Raw genomic sequence first — 23,062 nt, forward strand, 5'->3', positions numbered from 1 at the left:
GTCTTATATCATGATTAAGGCTAAATAAATACTATTTTCTGAAAATGTTCCACCGAACTTTCTATTTTTCATAGTACTGGGGATTGAACTAGGGGTAAAGCCCCTGAGCCACATCTCCAGCCTCTTTTGGTTTTTATTTTAAGACAGAGTATCACTAAGTCTTTGAGGCTCAAACTTGAAATCGTCCTGCCTCAGCCAACTGGAATTCTATCAGGTAGTCTGTTTCTCACCTTGTCTTCACTGGCTGGTGGCTTCAGCTCTGCCAGGAGCCTTTCCCCAGGTGGGAAGACGTGCTCCCACACCTCCCTAGCAGCATTGCCCACCTTTTGCACTTAGTCTGCAGCCCACCTGTATTGTTAAATGTAAGGTCGCTGTCAGGGGGTTTATAATGCAAGCATCTATTTGACCAGGTACTTTTTATTGAGAAGCCTGCCCTTTCCCACTGCAGTGCAGCAGGACCTGCATTTAAATCCATGGGTCTGGTTTGAGGCTCTGTTCCTTTGGGCTGTGTGCTCATCCTTCACTAATACATGCTATTCTAGTTTTATGTGCTTTGTAAATTTATCTGGTACTGTAAGTCTTATAGTTCTTTTTTTTTTTAAGAACAATTTTTAGTTGTAGGTGGATACCTTTATTTTATTTATTCATTTTTATGTGGTGCTGAGGATCGAACCCAGTGCTTCACACATGCCAGGCGAACGCTCTACCACTGAGCCAGAACCCAGCCCATTCTTCTTGTTCTTGATTATCCCTGGCTCCTTGTACTTCCCTAGAGAAATTTGAACCACTCTCAATTTCTAGAAAAATAGTTGCTCTAGAACTTTGTCAAGTTCACATCCTTATTGAGACTTCTGGATGAATGAACATGGTTTACCACTATATCTCTAAGTCTTTAATTTTTCTGTTTTGTCATTTCCTAGTAAATAAGGCTTATACGTCATTTGTAATAGTTTCATGTTCTTAGGTATTTGGTACTTTCTGAGGGGCTCTTGCCAAGGAAAGCATTTTATTTATTTATTTATTTATTTTTGTAGTTATTTGCACCTACCATGTAGAAAGGGCTCATCCCTTTCATCTGTTTGCGTAGTACATTTAAACTGGAGATTTGGGCTGGGGATATAGCTCAGTTGGTAGAGTGCTTGCCTCACATACACAAGGCCCTGGGTTCAATCCCCAGCACCATACACACACACACACACACACACAAAGAAAGCAACAACAACAAAAGAAAAAAAACTGGAGATTCAACAAGCAGCCTCCCCCTCACCCCACCTTTTTTCTCTCTCTCTGGAATTCAGTTCCAGGAAAGCATCAGCAAATTGTGGGCAACAGTTTAATTTGGGTCTCTGTTGCTTTTGAGTTGTTACTCTTAATATCTCACTTGCAGGATTAAATGGGAGACCAGCTGCCACCCAGCTGAGACGTGTGTGGTCTGTGAACCTATCTTCCTTCTGGTTTAGGGAGACAGCACAGAGTAGGGCCAGGCATGCCCTGGAAGGGGAGGCAGCTCCTTGTCTTGATGTCAGCACAGCTGTGCTCTCATCTTGGGAGAATCAATCTTCTGGGCCTCTCCTTGAATGAGGAGATTAATCCTTGTGGCCTGATCTCCCTGGACCATCAAGGCTGCTGTACAGAAGCAGTGGGGAGCTCGGATGAGAGCTCTGTTGGTCATCTTCTACAAGGAGCTTGTTTTCCTCCTGCTGAGTTGGTTCCTGGTGGTTGATGTTGTTGTATGTGGAGGAAAGGCAAAGCCCCCTGCCAGAGAATCTGCTGAACTTCAGTACAGGAGGTAAAAATGATGCTTTGGTTTTCAGGGTCAAGAGCGGCCTTTTCTTTTTGCTTTCTGTTTTGTTGTTATTGTTCTGAGCACTGGGGACTGAATGCCGGGACACTCTACCGCTGAGTTACATCCCCATCCCTTTTTATTTTTTGAGACAGGGTCTCACTGAGTTGCTCAGTCTGGGCTTCAACTTGCGCTCCTCCTCCTGTCTCAGCCTCCAGAATTGCTGTAACACAGATGTGTGCCACTACTGGCTAAGACAGATTTTTGTAATGTGAAGGTAACTGATTGGGGGTTGACAGTTTTGAAGATGCGCAGGTTGGAGCCCAGCTTATTCGGTGAGGAGATAAGTGCTTCCATGCCACAGCCAGCAGTACTGTGGCTGCTAAGTCTATTTCTAGACTCAGTGACTGTCATTTCTGTGAGGGACAGTCACTATGTGTGCCCAGGTTTGCTAGTGTATCAGGGGAACACTCAACTTGAAAGTAATAGGAAGAAATCTGCTATCGGCTTAGGTAACTAAGGAGTGATTTGTCTCCAGTAGCAGGAAGAATCAGCATCAGTGGGTGCAGGCCTTAATTCATCTGTTTACAGATGCTCCCAGGAATCCAGGTGCTTTTAGGTTCTCTCCTCTGCCATCCTTAGTATATTGGCTTCTCTTGTTATTGCTCCCCCATGGGATACTGTGGGAGCCATTTTGTAACCCCTGCATTTGTATTTAGGGCAATAATAAGAAGAGATGAGGTGGAGCTAACCTGTCTGTCCCTGGTAGCAGGAAGAGCAAAGCTGCCCTACCAGAAGCCCCAGCAGATTCCTGCCTGCCGGCTCCCCCCACAGTGCTTCTCCTCTTTGCTCCTAGAGAATAGCATCAGTGCCTGTCAGAAACATAGGGAGAAGGGCCCTGGGCACTCTTTATGCTCACAGTAAGCAGAGCCTATTGCTCTGGGCCTCCTCTGGGTGGAGAATGAAGTGGTTGACAGCAGAGACGGCACTGTGCCCACAGGGAGGAAAAAATAAAGCTGTGCCCCATTGGGAGGTCTGCCTGAGGTGCCAGGCCCCATGCCTTAGTGCTGATCACACCTCTGTCCCCTCTCTTATAACTTAGTTGTCCCTCTGGCGTCTAGTCTGGTTGGTACAGTGTTGGCGATTAACCTCATTCTTATTCTGATTATAAGCACTGGATATTTCAGATATGGAAAGTGTATGGGGACTAGAGGTGTATGCTGATGAGAAGTTAGACCTCACTTTGGGTTCAGAATTTGAGAATGTTCTACATTTAATCTCCTTGCTTGGACAGGAAATGCGTATTCTAAGTACATTAATCTCCTTAGAGAATGCATGTGTTTATTAATCACAGTGCAGCATGTATCTAGTTTGTGTTATCTGTGAAAAGCCAGCTCAAGTGAGGAGAGTGACACTTTCCCCTGGAGTGCCAGGGGCTGCACGGTTTTCAGGCCCTGAATTTGCTCCCCATCGGCGACAGGCAACAGCTGTGTCTAGTTTGTAGCCTAAGGAGTCAGAGACACAGGGAGAAGGGCCCTGGGCACTCTTTGTGCTCACAGTGAGCAGAGCCTGATGCTCTGGGCCTCCTCTGAGCTCTGGGCAAGCTCTGAGTCCCCAGAGTTTTGCAGGTAGCTGGTGGGTACAGGACCATCGGGTAGCCCAGCGGCAGGATAGACAGTGCTGGAGGGCTCAGATTACCACACTGGGGACTCACTATGAGGAAAGCTCTAGGACCTGTTATTTTCTTCTGATTTATCCTTTTCAAAACATAGTGATAGAAGCACATTTCAAAAAACCAAGATCCCTGTGCTGGGGTTGTAGCTCAGAGTGCTCGCCTCGCATGTGTGAGGCCCTGTTTTAATCCTTAGCACCACATAAAAATAAATAAATAAGATAAAGATGATATTGTGTTCAACTAAAAAATAAAATATTAAAAAAAAAAAAACACCCAAGATCCCCATTTGTGGCTTTATTGTAGGGTAAATTTGGTGCACATTTGTTTTCTTCAAAGTTGTCTTTGGGTGTTAATGTGGAAAGATAGAAGTCACTGTTTCCAGTACACTCTGGGGTATCCTAATGGCAGATGGTCAGATTCTGGTCCGCACAGGGCTGGTCTTACTTGGGTACTAATCCTACAGTGAGGAAAAATTTTCCCCCAAATACCCCCTCTAAAATTTTTTTAGGGAAAAAAAAAAAACAAACAAAACATGACGTAAGAGCATATAAAACTGGAAACTGGTAAGGGAGCATCTTCTACTCTTGAATTTCTTTGGAGAAAATCATCCTGCTTTTTCCCTCGCTTTCTTGCTGGTGTGGTAATTCAAAGATGAAAACCCACAAGAGTCAAAGGTCCTCTGGTGTGGAGCATGGATGTGCCTCTGCTGGTGTTCAGGAAAGAGCACGGCCTCTTGCCTGCCTGGTTGAGGAGTGCCCGGGAAACCTGAAGCAGCATGCGGGGTTGGTTTGTACTGCTTGTGCTATCTTTTGATTGGGTGAGAGCTGTGAAAGACTAGGTACACTGAGTTAGAGCAAGACTGAGGAAGAGGATAAGGTGGATAGGATAGGGTGTGGGAAACGCGCTGGCTTGTTGCTGCCTTACATCCCCTTTGAGGAGGCCAGTGCTTGTGGACCTAGGCAGCACAGGGTGGAGCTCTGGGAAGCTGTCACCACAGTGCTGCATGGGTCCTGGGCCTGTTCAGCCTTTATGCTGGCTGCTCTGTTATTTCAGCTCATTTCTGTGTGGTGGAAAGCCCAGAAATATCCTCTCCTTTGGAGCAGACTGCAGCTGCATGTTTTGCTGCTCAGGTGGTCACTTGTGAGAACCAGCCACCTTCTCATCACCCTGCCTTCTTGGCTATCCCTTATCTGTTGCTCTGAGCAGATAGCTTCAGGAGTCTTGTAAGATACCAAATACCTTTAAGAGGACCTTTGGGACCTCTTGTTTGGTCTACAACAGGGATGAGGAATCATTTTGCTCTTGTTTTTTGTTGTTATTGTTGTTGTTGGTGGTGTTTTTGTTTGTTTCTTTTAGTAAGTTTTCATTTTTAAAATGAAAATCTCTTTTCATTCTTAGATTCAGAATATTAAACAGACGAACAGTGCTCTCAAAGAAAAGCTTGATGGTGGAATAGAGCTGTACCGACTTCCAGAGGTAGGGTTATGGAACGTCATCCAGGAAGTTGTACCCACGTGTATGTGCTTAAAATGTAATGTCTGTGACATATCTCCAAAATAAACCTCTTAGAAAAGAAGGGTATGGGCACAATTTTACAATTCTCAGTGACAATAAAATTTGACAGGCATAAATGAAAAACTCATTAAACTGTGGTAGAAACCTGCTTCTCTCTGAGTATGATACACTAACGCTGTATTTGCATATTCAGGTCACACAGAAGTGCAACGCCCGTTGGACCACAGAAGAGCAGCTTCTGGCCGTACAAGGTATGGGCATCTTCAGAAAGTACCGGGGTGGGGTGTGGAGGGGGTGCTGGCTCTTGATTCCCATGGAAGATTGCTGTCTCCTAGAGGGAATCATCTGTCCGTGTTCCCTGGCTGTCCTTTCTATTCTTTCTCTCCCACTTTTCACAAGTTGAAAACTAACCGGGAAGCCAGTTTTCTAAGGGTGTGAGTGCTGCATGTTAGGAGTTGCTTTTGGGCTCTGAATAGTCAGAAACTGTAAATCCCCAAAAGATGCAGATGAAAGGTTAGGATTTTAAGGTAGGCAGTGCTCTGTACTTGGGGAATTTGAAGAGCTGTGACCCAGAGCATCCACAGCCATGGGCACTGCAGGACTTGAGCAGTTCATGTTCTGTGACATGTGATGGAAGACAGATCCCAGCCGACAGGTCCCACTAATTGTGTGCCGGCATCCACATGGTGTGTCTAGACTCGACCGCCATGGCTTTCCACTGGAGTGACATGCTGTTCAAAGCCTATGTTTTCTTATCAAGATAAAGGGTAAACCTCAGTTTGTGGGTTTTAAACATTGTATTTGAAAAAAAAAAAAAATGCTCTCTTCCATCCTTAGCCATCAGGAAATATGGCCGAGATTTTCAGGCAATCTCCGACGTGATTGGGAACAAGTCAGTGGTACAGGTGAAAAACTTTTTTGTAAATTACCGACGCCGCTTCAACATAGATGAAGTTTTACAAGAATGGGAGGCGGAACATGGAAAAGAAGAGACCAATGGACCCAGTAGCCAGAAACCTGTCAAGTCCCCAGATACAGCTATCAAGCTGCCTGAAGAGGAAGAAGAGGTGAGTGTGACACGCACAGTCTCCCCACCACCACCCTGCCCACGAGACTCCAGCTGGTTTCTAAAGAGGAAACTTTTTCCTCTGGTGAAATCTCTTTAGGTTTCAGCTGCATTAGGCACTTCTACCTGTAACAACTATAATGTACGTGTGCTGGCGCTGGCAAGTTGTTGTCATTGTATACCTCTCCCATTCTAACTCAGAGGAAGGTTTTTAATTCTGCCCTGTTTCCCTCCAGCCATAAAATACTCCACATGACCAGTAGCTGCTTTTTAAATTTTTTAGTTGTTGGTGGACTTTTATTTATTTGCATATGGTGCTGAGGGTTGAACCCAGTGCTACACACATGCTAGGCAAGTGCTCTACCTCTGAGCTATAACCCCAGATCCAACCAGTAGCTTCTTCAACACAGTGAAAAGCTGTCATGGAACATATGTTGGAAATGCCCTGAGGAGTGTCTATGTGGCTCAGTCACGTCTCGTGTGTTGTGAGCTGGACATGGGGCTTCTGACCCCACTGGGTGACTGCACTGACTGCAGGGGCCCCTGCAGGGTGTTTCTGCTTCCCTCTCCCACCCTTCAGTGCTGTTTGAAGCTGCTGGCTTAAATATTGATGGGGACAATTCTAGATCCAGCATCTGCCAGAACATCTAGAATGGGGCTAAAGCTGAGTAATTTCTAGGATGGTGATTACTGATTCATCAGCCCTGTCGGCTAGGATGAGGGCAGAAGCTCTGCTGCAGAAGCCTCTGCTCCCACTGCTCCCTGCGTGATTCCTTGCTGTCTGCTGCCTCACATGGCCATTCCACTGCAGTCCTCCCTCTGCTCCCAGGGAAGGTACACACAGGTCTAAGACTAGGTGATCTCCACCTGTGTGGGCTTTCTCATGGACATGACCGCTTCAGGATTAATTTAGCATTCTGAAGAAAGTCACTTCCTCACCAGTGTCTTCCTCAAACCATGTGGGAATGATTTGAAGTCACCTGTTTTCTGCTGTGTGTGCTACAACTCTTTGAGAGTATGTGGTGAGGACAGTGGTGGTACTAGTCTTAAGGGTCTGTGTGCCTTATCTAGAAAGGGCTTCAAGGTGCTTCCCTCCATTAGAAAAGCACTGAAAGATTCTCTAGAGGCTTTTACCAAAAAATCCTTGCATCATGTGTAATCTGTAGTGTTGCCAATATGAGTGGTGCCTGAGTCACCTCAAGGCCTAGCCTGTGTCCCTGGAGCTTCATAGCATCTGGGCAAAATGAGGGTTTCTGCCTATTAGCAGTTTTTTGTTTGTTTGTTTGTTTGTTTGTTTGTTAATTGCCCCTCTAGTAACAAACCAGCTTCCCTAAAGTCTTGGACCAGGTGGAAGCATTGAAAAGTAGGGGCAGTGGGGAGAAGAATGTTAGAATTTGTAAGACTCAAAACATTCTTCCATGAGCCTTCCAACTGTATTCTCAGGGCTGCTAAAAGCAGAAATGGTATTTAGAGGGCTAGCGTGAGAGATCCAAGTCCTCATCATCAGGCAGTCAGCTCTTCTGCATATGGCTTTCTCTCCTTCTTTTAGGCCTGGTTCATATACAGATTGACTTAGAGTTACCAGGTGTTGCTGGTCCAGGACGACGTCCTTCACAGCCTGCGCCTTGTGTAGGGCATGCTTCAGAATTTCCATGTAATGCCTTTCCTTCCCCTCCCCCTTTATTTATTCGTTTATTTATTTATTGCAACACTGAACATTGAACCCAGAGGCACTCTTCCATGGAACTATATCAATTTGCTCTTTTTACTTTTTAATTTGAGACGGGGACTTGCCAAGTTGCTCAGTCTGGCCTTGAACTTGTGATCCTTCTACCTCAGCCTCTTGAATTGGTGGAATCCATTGGGCCCAGCCATGTGGTATCTTTTCCCATCCTGGTTATAGCCCATCTGTAACTAGACCTCACACCAAGCTATAGACCTTAATTTCTCTTTGATGCTTGATCTGTATACTGTTTACCTAGCCTTCTTCCAAAATAAAGCATGACAAAGGAGAATGGTATTATCTGATACGTCTTTAAGGTATGATCTTTCTATCACCTTCTCAAAAGTTCTCACCCCTTTGGCCATTTAAAGAATTACCCACACAGCTGTATTTCTCTAGTCCCTTTTCTTTTATACTCCTTACAGCACCAACTGTACCCTGCTATCCCTGGATTTTTGTTTTCTATATGTTAGTTTGTAGAAGGACATTAGCCTGTAAGGGCCCACTGCTTCTCTACTTCCCAGGGCCAATGGGGACCTGTTAGAACATTGGCTGGCTGCTCACAGTGCTCAGAACCTGACCTGTGGTAGTCTCACGCTCTCATTTACCTTGTGGGACCAGCAGCTGAGGATGTCTGCTGGTGTCCTGCTGCCCTTCCACCTTCAGATTTCGTATCTTTTGCAGAACATGCAGGGAGTAGGATGTCACAACTGCAGAAGTGCAAATAGCTTGATGGTCTGTCAGTTGTAGATGTTTCCCCAGCTAAGAAAGGAAGGGTTTGTGCGTTTGAGATTTGGAGTTCCTTGAGGTGCCCAAGCTTGGGGTATAGAGATAATGTTATGTCCAGCCTTGCATTAGAGAAGGGGCATGAGAAGATGCTGGAATGTCTCACTTAAAGTAATGGAATGGTGGGGTTCAGTGCTGTCACCCACAGCCTAGCCAGGGAACCTGCCTGGATTCCAGCTGGCATCCCAGGTGGTCATCTACCTGCATAAGAGAGAAACAAATGATGTGCAGAGGAACAATTAATTTGACTGTATGATCAAACTGGACAGAAGCATCTAGACTGCAGGACCCCCCAGCCCTGCAGAAGCCGTTGTGCTGCGAGAAACAGAGGTCAGCAGGCGCGCTGGGCTGTGCCAGCTCCCTTGCACTTGCCCTGGCTGGGGCTGGTTTTTCAGTTTTCATTCTCAGCATGAGGAAGTTAGGAAGCTCAAACAATTTGGAGTTTTCATTACCAATGAGGGAAAAGCTCCTGATTTAACCAACAGCCATTCCTGTAAATTGCTGTTTCACTTGAAGGACCAGCACTTTGAGATTTCGTATTCATAGCCTCATTGCTTCCCAGCAGTAAAACACCACATTCCCTTTGGAAATCAGTTTTGAAAGATGAAGTGATGCCTTTGTAGCTTTAACAAAGATCCTGCAGCCTTCAATTCCCACCCCCTAGTAGAAACCAGGGGTTGGTTGGTTGTAGTGCCAGGAACTACAGCCTTCCCCTCGCCGATGTGCATAGCTGTAGGTAGCTGTAATTGCCTGAGTGGTCCTGCTGGCCAAGCTCCGTGCTGACCTGCCCCTGTGAAGAGGGCATCACTGTGGTGCACATGATGCAGAGGGCAAGAGTGATGCTCACAAAGGAAGAACTTGCCCAGGGTGATACACCCTTGCCTGCCCTTGGAGTCATGCCTGCTGGCCACACATTGTTTGCTGTAGGGGTTGTTGTGTGGGCTCTCTGCCTGACTTGAGCACACCAGGGTTAACAGTGTATGTCCTCGATCTGCTCCTTGATCCTTTCCCTCCCTTTTGTCCTCCTCAGGCTGCTTCTGTCCTCGATGTCAGATATGCATCTGCCTCATGAGAAATGCTGATAACTCTGAACACTTGGTATGGACTCCATGTTACCCAGGATATCAGGTATTACGAGACATCACCTAGCCATCTGCATCACATCTCTGTGGACAAGCAGCTATTACCAAAAAAGGCATACACTTCCAGTCCTGTGCTACATCTGCCTTAATTCTTTGCTCGTTCCTCCCTGTTGGCGCCACTTCCAGAGAGCTCCATCACGTCTCTTCCCCTGCCTCAGTGCTGGGCAGCCCACAGCCTGCACACCTCCCTCAACTCTGGGACCCACTCCCAAGACGGAGTCCTTGAGCCCCACCGATGGCAGCTCTTCTCTGTCAGCAGCTTCAGAACAGGTAGTCTTGGAAGGCCTGACTCTGTTCCTGCATGGCCTGCAGTTTCTACTTGTGCATAATGTACTTTCCAGAGTTACTGACCCTGTTGGTCTTCTAGAAAGTTTCTCTTCCTCTCTTCTGAGGCAACCACCTAAGTAGCATCAGGCTTCTTTAGAAATCACAATGTATCGGCAGACTGCAGCGCAGCCTTTATTGTGCCAAGCATCCGGATGCGCCTCGTGTTTCCTAAATGCAGGGTAGAGTTACAGTTTCCGAGTTTAGTCAACCTAAATCTCCCCCCTTTTCCCTTCCCGAGTGGTCAAGCTCACTCAGAGCACCTATCCTTGGACACTGTGGCTTAAAGGGAATGTGGACCTCAGTGCTTTCTGCCTTCAGCCCTCAGCGTTATAGTCCCAGGGTGGGTGCACCCACCTTTTCCTGACCCCCCACCACCACTGCCGCCACAACTCTGAGCGGCTCAGTCCATATCACTGTACCTGGTGCTTGTACACTTGGAACTGGTGCCTTCTCCTTTTGGCAACCATGTTATCGGTCCCTTTTCTGTTCAAGTGTCTTATTTAAAGTTTATTGCTTGCCAAAGATGACATCATTGAGATAGGAGACAGGGAGAGCTTCTGCAGATCCCGACAGAGTGCAGATTTTGAACGTCAGGTTAGTTCAATAAAGCATGTTAGGATAACTGGTGATGGTTTTATAGAAACTACATACGGTTTGTTCCTGTCCTCCTGGTGTGCCTGGCCTGTTGTGTGTCACTTCACGTGTCCTTTTGTGTCCTTTGTGTACTGATGTGATCACACAAACACCATCCCTTCTCTTTTAATAGCCGAGTACAGGGCAGAGAAGTGATCGATGTATTGGTCTAATAAGACCAAGATGAAAAGAAACAATCTACAAAGTGGTATGTAATGCCTTTTGGTTGGACTGGGAACAAGTACAGTTTTCTAGTAAATGTCATGTGACTTCCAGAATCACCTTGGTTCTCTACCAGACCGTGGCCTGCTGAGGCTTGGCCAGCCAGCCTGCATTCCAGCACCACGGCCAGCCAGCCATTCTGCACTAACATATGGAAGCAGCTTTTGTTGTGTTTGCATCCTTTGAATATTTTTTTCTGCTTTTAAAACCAAAAAGAAAAAAATACAGATGCTTTAAGGCATAAACAGAATTCTTAAGAATTTAAAATATGCAATTAAAATTTGATGTGTTTTGATTCCAAGCACCTTGCTTTTTTTTTTTTTTTTTCCTTTCTTTTTCTTTTAAGTCAACTGATCATCTCTTTAGAAAGAGGTTCAGCTAGAAACCTAGTTTAGTTTGTATGTTCTTTTGGAGAAGTCTGAGGAAAGGTCATTCCAGAGGGGAGAACAGGGGCTTTCCTGGTCCTGTTCCCTGTCAGGTGTCTGTTGGACACAGCCTGTTGTTGGTCCTGCCTTCTTGCCTGGAGACAGGCAGCACTGACACCACCACTGAGTCCCTTTTGTAGGTCTGCTGTGTGTTTGGAGGTGGCTAAAAGCAGGGGCCAGTCAGCCTGTGCTCTGCACGGCATCTGAGGGGACTGCTGAAGCTTTCTGCTCCCCCAGCAGGAGCAATAGGTGGTGGTTGCAGTGGCAATCTCCTTCTCCATGCTCAGGCTGTCTTCCTTAAGATTGAGTCCCTCCTGGTAATGACTAGAAGGATAGTAGCCCTTAGGTGACGTGCAGATGGAATGGCAATGTCCCCTTACTTGGTTCCTGGCACTGAGTGGCCTTCATCCCTGGAGAGTCACATGCTGGTGCACTTGTGATCTCAGCAGGTAAATTTGGGCTCTTTCTCCAAGGGAAAGGACGCGCTGTTTTCATTTGACAGAGGAAGGGTACTCCTTGCCCAGCTGCCTGCCATCGCTGCAGTCTCAAGCAGAAGATAGCACTGTCTTTAACTTTTTTCATTATGCTGTCTTTGCAATTATGTAAATGCAAGAAATCACTTAGCTTTCAAAGCTGAGTGGCGTGGTGTTATTTATGTGAAGACTCTTAACATATCAAGAATTAGGTGCATTGGCAGGTTGGGTTTGGGATGTGATAACTGCTTCAGATGGAATGTCACTTAAGTTTTGTGTTCTTAAAATTTATCAATGTGAATGTCATAATTATATATATTTTTGTGGAAAATTTCTCCTAAGGATAAGTTATTGTGCAAAATATAGTATCATGGACACAAATAATAGTTTAACTTTTAGTTTAGATATCCTAAAAGATATAAATTGTATTGCATATGCATTAAAAGTTTGTTTTATTTAATTTTATGTAGATGTGTAAAGTGTTAGTTAAGGATTTTTTTTTTCACTTATTCATTTAAACACCTTGTTACTTGAATAGCGTGTTGGCTGGTCAGCAGCAGTGATTCTGTAACATAGCCCTTTCAACCGAGAAGTTACCATGCCTCAGTTGTGCTGATGAGCTTAGTGGTGGTACAGTCCAGGTGGGTGCTGGTGTTGCAGGAGCCCCAGGTCAGTGTGGCACACCTGCTGGTTATCTTGGCCTGTGTGTTGAGACACTGCTTCCTTTCAATGGTTTTTGGTAGTTTTTAACCTTAAGACCCACTGATGGTCACAAGCCTCTAATCAAAAAACAAAAGTGAAAAAGTAGTCTAAAAGCTTGCTGGGCTGAACTAATTAATCAAGCAGTTCTTTTCTGTTTAGGTAAAATTTCCTCAAATATCATACACCACTCTTAAATGTGTTCATTGTGACTTTAAGTTTCAACTATTTTTATCTTTCTGAATATCAGATATACTATTGGTATAACTGCACACCAAAAATAAGCCAGCAGTGCTTTACACTGGCTGGATCCATGCTTTTATGTGAGAAAAGGAAAGATGGAGCCAAGTCCACCGGGGGCCTCTTTTTTTCCCCTCTCAAGCCTGTTTCTAAACCTAGTGACCCAGGAGTCAAGCTTTTAGTATCAAATGAAGTTTGCCTCAGATTGACTCGAGGTAGCTCAGTCGTCAGAATCTGTCGATCTTGTGCAATGCTCTTCCGCCACTCCTAGGATCTCCGCAGCTTTTCCTAATTATAGTGAAGCACAATTGCAGTAACAGTACAGTTCAGAACAAGGAAGGTCAGGACAGTCTATGCATGTTGTAAAATAATGAGTGTTTACAGCCACCTTCTCCTAAAACAAAAATTTATACTGGAGTGGATAGTATTCCATTATGTAGACTTACAACTTTGCTAAGTGCTTTTTAGATTGCTTAAAATTTTTTCAAGATTTTAAAAGATGTATAAGGTTAAGTGTGCAAATATAATGGAAATGCTGTATATCTTTTGAAGTGATAAAATCCACGTTGGAATTTTAAAGAAAATATGTTGTGATAATGCTGTTGTAAGTAATATTTTCATGTCTCTTTTTGCCTGTTTTCTATTTCAGCACATTCATTGTGGTGAATGTTCATAGCATTATAATTGCTTAGCCATTGGATGATAACATTTGTTAGTGGAAAATTGGAAGATTTATTTGTGAAATTCTGCAGAATTCATTTTTCTATTTCCAATATTTGCTGAAGTTAAATAAAAATTTTCAAGCCATTGATGTAATAAAATATGAAACAAAGCAATTTTCTGGATCCCCATTTCCACCATCACATAAAGTGGGTATTCTTCCCTTTCAAGCAGGCCTTGGCATTTCTGAATGTTGATTTCCCCAGTATTAAACCCTTTGGGTACTCAGCCAGGGGTCACTTGCCTTTAACCTTGGCTCTACCTGAACTGTGTGATAATCTTTTGACTGCACAGTGATCTAACAAGTGGTGTCAAGTGGAGTGCATGAGTTCATAAAACTTGCAGTAGTTGAGGCTTAAATGTAAATGTCAGGTGAGTTTTTCAGCTTGACCAGGCTTTGACCTGCCACCTGGAAGCTGGGCTCCATGGGGTCCTTAGTCTGTATAGTGAGGAGGCCAGACTGCCTTCTTTGTTTCCTCGCGTCACTGGGCTCAGCCCCCTCTCTGAGTGGTATGCAGAACACTTCCGTTCCTGTGCTCTTCCCTCTTCGGGCTAGAGTGGTGGGTCTGGCTGGATGGCCAGTTGGTCAGCCTACTGTCACGGCAGCATACACCCGAGTCCATCACCTACAGAGAGAAGAGGTTGCTTGGGCGGCCTCAGCCCATGGTGGATTGGCCCTGTTGCTTTGGACCTGTGGTGGCACATCACTGCAGGGAAGTGTGGCAGAGCAAAGCTTTCACCTCAGGGCTGTGGTGCAGAACATATAAACAAAACCAGGAAGAGGAGGGGTGGAGCCCCGGTCTCCTCCACACTCACGGCCCCAGGGACCTGAAGACCTCTTGCTAGGCCCCAACCTCTTCATGTTTCTACCCCCTCCCAGTAGCGCCAGTCTGAGGACTGAGCCTTTTACATGGGCCTTTGGGCAACACTGAAGTTCCAGCTACAGTAGAACATCAAGAAGCCCAATCTTGAAATTTGGCTAACCTCCAGGAGACTTGGCAGTAGGGGGAGGGGTCCCTCTTGCCTGGTGTAGAAAGGGCAGCCCAGCAGATCTGGGCCTTCTCAGAACAAAAGTCTGCTGGAGGAGACCCACCGTGTGCTCCAGGGGCAGCTGAGGTGCACTGCCAGGGCTGTAGGCCCTCCGGGGAGGAGGGCCTCGCCATCTCACCCAACAGGAGTTTGTCCTGGAGCTGATCCTGCATGCAAGGTGCCATGTACTTAGGTGAGCAGACGAGAAGGCCAGGGCTCTGAGAGCTCAGATTTGTGGAGGGAGCAAAGGCCAAGAGCAGAACCTGGGCTTTCCCAAGAGACCCGACCAAGGAAGAAGGACATGAAGAGGGAATCCCTGCCAGGGACAAGAGGTATGTGATTGGGCTCCCTGCTGCAGGGGCAGCCCTCTGGCAAGAGGACCCCAGGCATCTGCTGGAACAGGCACTGGGGGCCACTTGGGCTTGACCTTTGTTGTCTTAGAGTAACTTCAGGCAGTTGTTGATCCCAAGGTGGGACCAAGGTATGAGAGGCTTAAATGAGGGACAGCATGGGTACCAAGATCAGAGCTGTGTGAAGCCCCCAGGCCTTGGCCCCTTTTCTGCCACTCTGAGCACAAAGGCAGCTCACTGTGTGCAGGTGTCCCCAGTGTCACCTCTTGTACCTTGCTTCACACACCCTTGATTCTGTCGCAGTGCTGCCAGCAGGACTTGCAGCACTCCCTGTCATAGGGCACTGAGCTCTGGGAGCTCCTGGAGGTTCGAGGGAGCTCAGTCCTCAGGCAGCCTCAGGGCAGTGCAGCAGCTTCTGATATGCTGCACATGGGCAACTTCGGGGCAGCTCCTTAGGCTCCGCCTAGTGGCCCACAAGGTGACGACTCCAGCATACACCTGTAGCAGTTCTCCCTCCCTTCTCACTCTTTCTGGCCCCCCACTTCTGTTTCCTGGCATCACTTTCACAGTTGAACTATTCACCTATAAACCTCATTGCAGGCTCTACATTCTGAGGACTCCTGGCCAAGATGGCACACAGGTGAGAATTTCTCTCTTCCTTACCAGACCTGTCCTAGCCTTGGTGAGTTAGTTGAAGGGAGGGTTCAGAGAGCCCTCGCCCTCTGGTACTGCCTGAGAGGCAGTGACAGCACCATGGGAGTCAGAGCTGCCGGTTTTCCTGGACATCCAGAGGAAGGGGCTCCCATGTTCTTACTACATCCAGTGAACATGTGTATTGAAGAGCCAGCCCAGTGGCCATGCTCTGTAGCCTCCAGGCACTATGCTTCCGGTGACCTCGCTATGCAGGGTGCTGACGGTGGGGCAGGGTGCAGAACCACGCTTGCTGCCGTCTGCAGCTACTTCGTGCTGGGGGCTTCATTTGTGCCAGGACCAGCTCAGGGGTGAGCCACGTTTGCTATTTGCTGTTGCGGGTTGGGACCAGTCCAAAGGGAAGTCCCCCAAGTGCACTTGCCCTCATCCTAACACAGGTATAGGCCTTGAGCATCCCCCGGCCCTCAGCCATCTTGCCACCTTCCCAGGGATTCTCAGCACCTGTGCACTGAGCACACACGGGGGACCCGTCCACTCCCTGGGCCTCAGCTGCAATAGGACCACTCGACCTTTGCATTTGCAGAACGACAAGTTGAGGTGGAAAGCCCTTTCCCTGCCCCCTCCTGGGCCTCTTCCTGGGTGTGTGGCACTGCTGTGCATCTGCAAAGCACCTTTCCCACTCCTTGCCAAGGGCACCATCACCAGGCCTCTCCTACTCAAGCCTCCCACTGTGCCTGAAAAAGTGATATTAAATTCCTATTTTATAAATAACTAGCACTGTTTCTGGTACGAAGGCAAACAGAAGGAAGTTCCCCCATCTCGCCCTCTGAACTCCCAGTTCTCCCCTCAGCAGCCCTTGCAACCAAGTCCTCACACAGCTTCAAGAGGTGTGCCACGGATCAGTTGCAGGTGTGCTGTGCATGCAAACTGCAGTCTTTTTCTATGTAAACAACACACTTTTACACACTTTTCACTCTTCTGTGCCTTGCTTTTTTTTTTTGACATGTGAATGACACATGTTCTGCACACATGTTCTGTTCTGCACATTCTCTTGTCTTCATCATCTTCTTCGCTTGAGCCACATCCTCAGCCCCAATAATTGCTTAATTTATTAAAGATTATCCTTGCCCCCTAAAGACCAAGCATATGTCCTTTCGTTTAATTCTTATAGGAACTGACTTAGTTGGCTTTACTACAGTGAATACCTGGTACAACCTACTTACAAATAAAGAGACTTTTTTATCTCACAGTTTTGGAGGCTGAGAAGTACAAGTAGCAGGTTCTGGCAGGGGTCCCTGGGCGGTGCTATATCATGGCAGGTGGGAGTCTGAAGGGGAGAGAATATCATCAGAATCTGGTCTGAGAGGGCTGAGCAACCAGCACACATCCTTAGACCTGTGTGCACAGCCATTAGTGGACCACACGAGTGAGTCGGGCAAGCCCAGCTCAGAGGCTGGCCCGCAGGATTTCCTCTGCAGGGAGGCTGCAGCCACTGCCTGTTGGTGTAGAGTGTCACATGGTAACACATACAGGGTTGGAGAGGACTTGGGCCCAAGCACTTGTGGTAAGGCTCACAAAGCTGCAGGATAGGACAGGACACATGGGCTTGAGCCTGGGGTGCTCTTGCCTCTGGGACTGAGGTGCCCTCCTCAGGCCTCGGGTGTGGTGCGGCTCCTTCCATCACTCCCCCTGCGCAGAGGTGCCACTCCCACAAACTGTATCTACAGCGTGACAAGCCAGGCCCAGGCCCCTGACATGCTTTATCTCTCTCTCTCTCTCTCTCTTTTTTTCTTTTTTAGAGAGAGAGAATTCTTTAATATTCATTTTTTAGTTCTCGGCGGACACAACATCTTTGTTGGTATGTGGTGCTGAGGATCGAACCCGGGCTGCACGCATGCCAGGCGAGCGCGCTACCACATCTCCAGCTCCCTAACATGCTTTCTGTATCCCGGCTTCTCATTCACACTCCTCGTTTTGCCTGCCTTCCTGCTCCAGCCTATGTTGTCCAGGAGCATTTTATAACCATTTGAATTCACCTCAGAATCTCTCACCAGGCTGTCTGGCAGAGGTCTCTCACTTCCAAAGCCAGTCAGTAAAAGCTCAGAGAGATGACAGCTTCCGGTGTCAAGGCTGCAACCCAAGACTACAACAGCCAGGAGCGATGGTGCACAGCCACCATCCCAGTCAAGAGAAGGATCACAAGTCTGAGACCAGCCTCAGCAACTTTGTGAGACCCTAAGTAACTTGGCGATAACAAGTCTCTAAATAAATAAGCAAGCTGGGGATGTAGCTCAGTGGTAAGATTCTTGTGCTAAATCTCCAGTACTCAAAAAAAAAAAAAAAAAAAAAAAAAACCTTCAATAAACACAACAAGGAAAGCTTTGAACCCCATTAAAGGAACAGTTTTCCAGAAATTGACCCTAAAGAAATGCAGATCTATACAGTGCTTGACAAAGTAATCAAAATAATTATTTTCAGGATGCTCAGTGAGCAATAAGAGAACTCAGAACTCAAAGGAAAATAATATATGAACAAAAGAAATTTATTAAGGAAATATCATTTTAAAAGAACCAAACAGTTTCTGCGACTGAAGATAATGACTTGAAAGTGTCCAGTCAGAGGAGAAAAAAGGAAAAACGACAAGTGAAGTCTTGCAGGATTTAAGGGATACCATCAAGCAGATCAATGTGTGTGTTATGGTAGTGTCACAAGGAAAGAGAGAAAGAGACAGTAATCTTATTTTAAAAAATAATTGGAAAGGGGCCTGGGGCTGGGGCTCAGTGGTAGAGTGCTCGCCTAGCACATGTGAGGCCCCCGGGTTTGATCCTCTGCACCACATAAAAATAAAGGTATTGTGTCCAACTACAACTAAAATATTAAACAAAATAATTGGTGAAAACCCCCCATTTTTTTATACTTTTATTTTTATGTGGTGCTAAGAATCAATCCCTGTGTCTCACATGTGCTAGGAAAGTGCTCTACCACTAAGCCAAAACCCCCAATCTTGAGAAGGATATGGATCTCAATATTCATGAAATTCAGAATTTTCAAATAGGATCAACCCGGAGAAGACTGGCAAATCCCATCATAATCACATCACCAAGAGTCAAAGAGAGCCAGGCACAATGGCACACTCCTCTAATCCCAACAACTTGGGAGGCAGAGGCAGGAGGATTGCAAGTCAGAAGCCAGCTTTGGCAATTTAGCAAGGCCCTAAACAACTTAGTGAAATCCTGTCTCAAATTAAAAAATAAGGGCTGGGGCTGTAGCTCAGTGGTAGAGAGCTTGCCTAGCACATGTGAGGCACGGGATTTAATCCTTAGCACCCAATAAATAGAATAAAGGTAATGTGAGAAAATAAATAAATACATTGTAAATTAAAAGTTTTAAAAGATATAAATAAAAGGGGCCTGAAATATGGCTCAGTAGTAAATTACCCCTGGGTTCAATCCCCAGTCCCAAAAACTAAAAAAAAAAAAGAATTTCAAAAGCAGCAAGAAAAAAAGCAACTCACTGCACACAAGGGAACCTACTTAAAGCTGTCAGTGGGTGTCTCAGTAAAAACACTGCATCCCAGGAGAAACTGTGGTGATGTATCAAAGTGTCAAGAAACAATGACCAAAACCGCCAGCCAGGAGTACCGTGCTCAGCAAAGCCTGTCCTCAGATGGGACGGAAAGAGAAAGACTTTCTCAGACAATGTTGAGGGAGTTCACTGCCATTAACTCGCCTTTCTGTCTTGCAAGAAATGCAAATGGGAGTTCGTCAAGTCTAAATAGAAGGATGCTAATTAGTAACAGGCAAATAAGAAAGCATAAAATTAACTGGTAAAGGTAAGTGTATTCTCAAATTTATGCCACTCTAATTCTTTAACACATAAATTACTTTAACTCTAGAAGTTAAAAGCAACTATAACAACATGTTAATGAATACATAATAAAAAAGATGTAAATTGGGGCATCATTAACATTAAATGTACAAGGAGAAATAAAATTAGGAATCTGTATGCATTTGAAGTTAACTTGTTATCAGCAAAAATACCATGGGACCATAAGGAAAAATTTCTAGTAGATACACAAAACAAAGAGAAAAAAAATCAAAGCATGTCACTAAAGAAAAACAGTATCATTGGGCTGGGGATGTGGCTCAAGCGGTATCACGCTCGCCTGGCATGCGTGACACCCAGGTTTGATCCTCAGCACCACATACAAAGAAAGATGTTGTCTCCGCCGAAAACTAAAAAAAAAAAAAAAAAAAAAAAAAATTCTCTCTCTCTCTCTCTCTCTCTCTCTCTCTCTCTCTCTCTCTCTCTCTCTCTCTAACAAAAAACAGTATCAAATTATAAATGAATAGAATGGGGTTGTGGCTCAGTGGTAGAGCACTTGCCTAGCAGGTGTGAGGCCCTGGGTTCAATCCTCAGTACCACATAAAAATAAATAAGTAAGGGCTGGGTTGTGGCTCAGTGGCAGACTGCTTGCCTTGCACATATGAGGCACTGGGTTCGATCTCAGCACCACATAAAAATAAATAAATGTATTAAAATAAGTAAAACAAAGCTATTGGGTCTATCTACAACTAATAAAGTTTTTTTTTTAAAAACTCACAAATGAAGTCAGAATGAGAGGAAGAAAGAAATAAAGAACACTAAACAATCAAAGTAACAGTAAGTCCTGGATCTCAGTAGTTATATTAAATGGAAATGGATTAAATTCTTCAATCAAAATGCATAGAGTGAGGGCTGGGGATGTGGCTCAAGCGGTAGCGCGCTCGCCTCGCATGCGTGCGGCCCGGGTTCGATCCTCAGCACCACATACCAACAAAGATGTTGTGTCCGCCGAGAACTAAAAAATAAATATTAAAAATTCTCTCTCCCCTCTCTCTCCTCTCTCACTCTCTCTTTAAAAAAAAAATGCATAGAGTGAGCTGGACACAGTGGTGCATGCCTGTAATCCCAGTGATTTGGGAGGCTGAGGCAAGAGGATCAAGAGTTCAAAGCCAGCCTCAGCAACAGCGAGGTGCTAAGCAACTCGGTGAGACCCCGAGTGAAATCCCTGGTCCCCCCCCCCAAAAAAAAAAATCGAATAGAGTGGTTGAGTAGATTTTTTTTTAAGATGTAATAATATGCCATCTATAAGAGATTCACTTTAGGTTTAAGGGCACACACAACCTGAAAGTGAAGGAATCACAAAAGATACTCCATGCTGATGGTTACCAAAGTAGAACAGGAGTGGTTCTGTTTAGGTCAGATAAAATACACTACAATTCACAAGGAAGATTGTTACACAATGACAGAGGAGTTCCTCGTGGAGATATAATCATTGTAAATGTGTGTGCGCTAAGTACTGAAGCATCTAGATATGCTAGGCAAATGCAGACAGTAGGCAATATTAGGAGACTTAAATCACTTGCTTTCAAGAGGCATATAAATAAATAAAAGACCCATTTACAACTAAAAGAATTTACATATTTAAAAAGATAAAATAATAGTACCAACACACCAGCTCACGTGTGCTTGGTGCTTGTGTGTGCACATACACACATCTGGATGGTCTATGCACGCTCTTTTATTTTGTAGTTGTAGATGGACACAAAACCTTTATTTTTATGTGGTGCTGAGAATCGAACCCAGGGCCTCAAACATACAAGGCAAGTGCTCTGCTACTGAGCCAAACTCCAGCCCCAGCTATTATTATTTTCAGAGAGCTTATCTCTTAGGTCAACTAGCACGAAGGAGAAATAAATAAGTTTTCTTATTTATTTTGCTCTCACTATTCCTTTTTGGCTGGTTTTCCTGTTTTTATGTACATCTGAGCTGCTATAATTTTCTTTCTCTCTAAATGTCAGAAGGAACTTGGGTTTCTTGCAAGGGAGGTCTGCCACAATGGATTCCCTCAGACAATGTTTGATGCAGTCTTTATTTCTTTTTCTTCTTTGAAGGATAATTTCACAGATTACAGGATTTCGCTCTCAACACTTAAGATATTTCATTCCTCTCTCTTCATAGTTTCTGGGGATAAGTCAAAGATGATTCTTATCCTAGATTTTCTGTGTGAAAAGTGTTCTTTCCCTCCAGCTTCTCCCAGATTTTTCCTTATCTTTCATTATCTGTAGTCTTAAATGCTGTGCCTAGTTGTAGGCATTGTTTTTTGTTGTTTCTCTTGACATGGATCCTGCTTGGTGTTCTTGGAGTTTCCTGGATCTCAGGTTTGGTGTCTGACATTCATTTGACGAAATTTTCAGTTGATACTGTTTTGAATATTTCTTCTATTCCTTTCTTTCTTCTCTGGGGATTCTAATTTTGTGTGATCTGTACCTTTTACTTAGGTTGCCCCACAGTTTCGGGGTATTTTGTTCTGTTCTTTCAGTTTTTTCTGTTTCTAGTGTTGTAGGTTTCTGTTGAGTTGTTCCTGAGCCCAGAGACCCTCTCCTCAACTACATCCAGTTACTAACAAGCCCATCCGGAGCATTCTTCATTTCTCCTGCAGTGCTTTTTACCTCGAGTACTTTGGGGTTCTTGGTAAGGATTTCAGTCTCTGTGCTTGTACTGCCCCCCTTCCTTGGCATGCCGTCCCCCTCACCCATTAGTGGACTCAGCCTATCACAGTGGTCTGAATTTCCTTTTTGATCATTCCAGTGCTTCAGTTTTTAAGCTGTCTTTTGCATCTTGGTATGTATGCCTTGCAGTTTTTTCCTGTTAGTGGTAAAAGAAACTGCTGCATGTAGGCCCTCAGTACTCTGGTAGTGATGGGGGTGGCACTAGCAAGAGTGAGTGAGTTTTGACAAATGTATACAGTGTTCAATGAATTAATACACATGTATACAAATGAATGTATATATTTACTCAATCAAGATGTTCTAACGTTCCACCATCCTCCAAAGCTTCCCAACCACTCCCCAGCCCAGCCCTGATCTGCCTTTTGTCACTGTAGATTGTGTCTACTCTAGAATCCCACATATGGAAAGTTGTACAGCATGTCGTGTTTTGTCTAGGTCCTTCTGCTCAACATACTGGTTTTAAGATTCATCCTTGTTGCTCTGCATATCAGCAATTTGTTTCTTTTTGTCCCTGTGTTGTATATCATTGTATCAACATAACATAATTTGCTTATCTACCACCTGATAATGGAAATTTGGGTTATTTCCAATTGTTGGCTTTTATGAATAATGTATTATGAAATTCTCATAGACAAGTCTTTGTGGATGAATGTTTTCATTGCTTTTAGCTAAATTACCTGCAAGTAGAACTACTTGGTCAACATATATTTAGCTTTCTAAAAAATGCCCAACTGTTCTCCAAAGAATTTGTGATATTTGACATTCCCATCAGCAGTGTGAGAGTCCAGCTCATCTATATTTTCACTGACTCTGGTATTACCAATCTTTTTAATTCTAGACATTTATAATTACAAACTGAGTCTCAAATGCATATGGAAATGTAAAACTCTAAAATAGTCAAAACATGTTTAAGGAGAAGACAAAGTGGGGGATTCAAAGTGATGAGTTACTATAAAGTGGTAGGCCAAGTGTGGTGGTGTGTGCCTGTAATCCCAGTGGTTTGGGAAGTTGAGGCAAGTTCAAGGCCAGCCTCAGATGTTTAGTGAGGC

At 45.0% G+C, this 23,062-nt stretch overlaps 1 protein-coding gene across 2 annotated transcripts in view; it reads left to right on the forward strand.

Annotated features, from left to right (window-relative positions):
- The window catches only part of RCOR1 (REST corepressor 1), a 132,915-nt gene extending 119,311 nt beyond the window's left edge, over positions 1-13,604 (forward strand). Inside the window, exons 9-13 of one of the 2 annotated variants that reach the window (XR_014021863.1) lie at positions 4,857-4,934; positions 5,167-5,224; positions 5,811-6,040; positions 9,579-9,960; positions 10,784-13,604. Coding sequence is in view for 1 of the 2 variants with exons in the window: in XM_081293372.1 (XP_081149498.1) it covers positions 4,857-4,934; positions 5,167-5,224; positions 5,811-6,040; positions 9,579-9,620 (408 nt within the window). In the remaining variant the exon portion in view is untranslated. Of the gene's footprint in view, positions 1-4,856; positions 4,935-5,166; positions 5,225-5,810; positions 6,041-9,578 lie in introns of both variants that reach the window. The other variant, XM_081293372.1, reaches the window with a different exon arrangement.
- Positions 13,605-23,062: the final 9,458 nt, after the last annotated feature.

Source organism: Spermophilus citellus, assembly GCF_964194105.1.
Source record: "Spermophilus citellus genome assembly, chromosome: 4".
Classification (NCBI taxonomy): domain Eukaryota; kingdom Metazoa; phylum Chordata; class Mammalia; order Rodentia; family Sciuridae; genus Spermophilus; species Spermophilus citellus.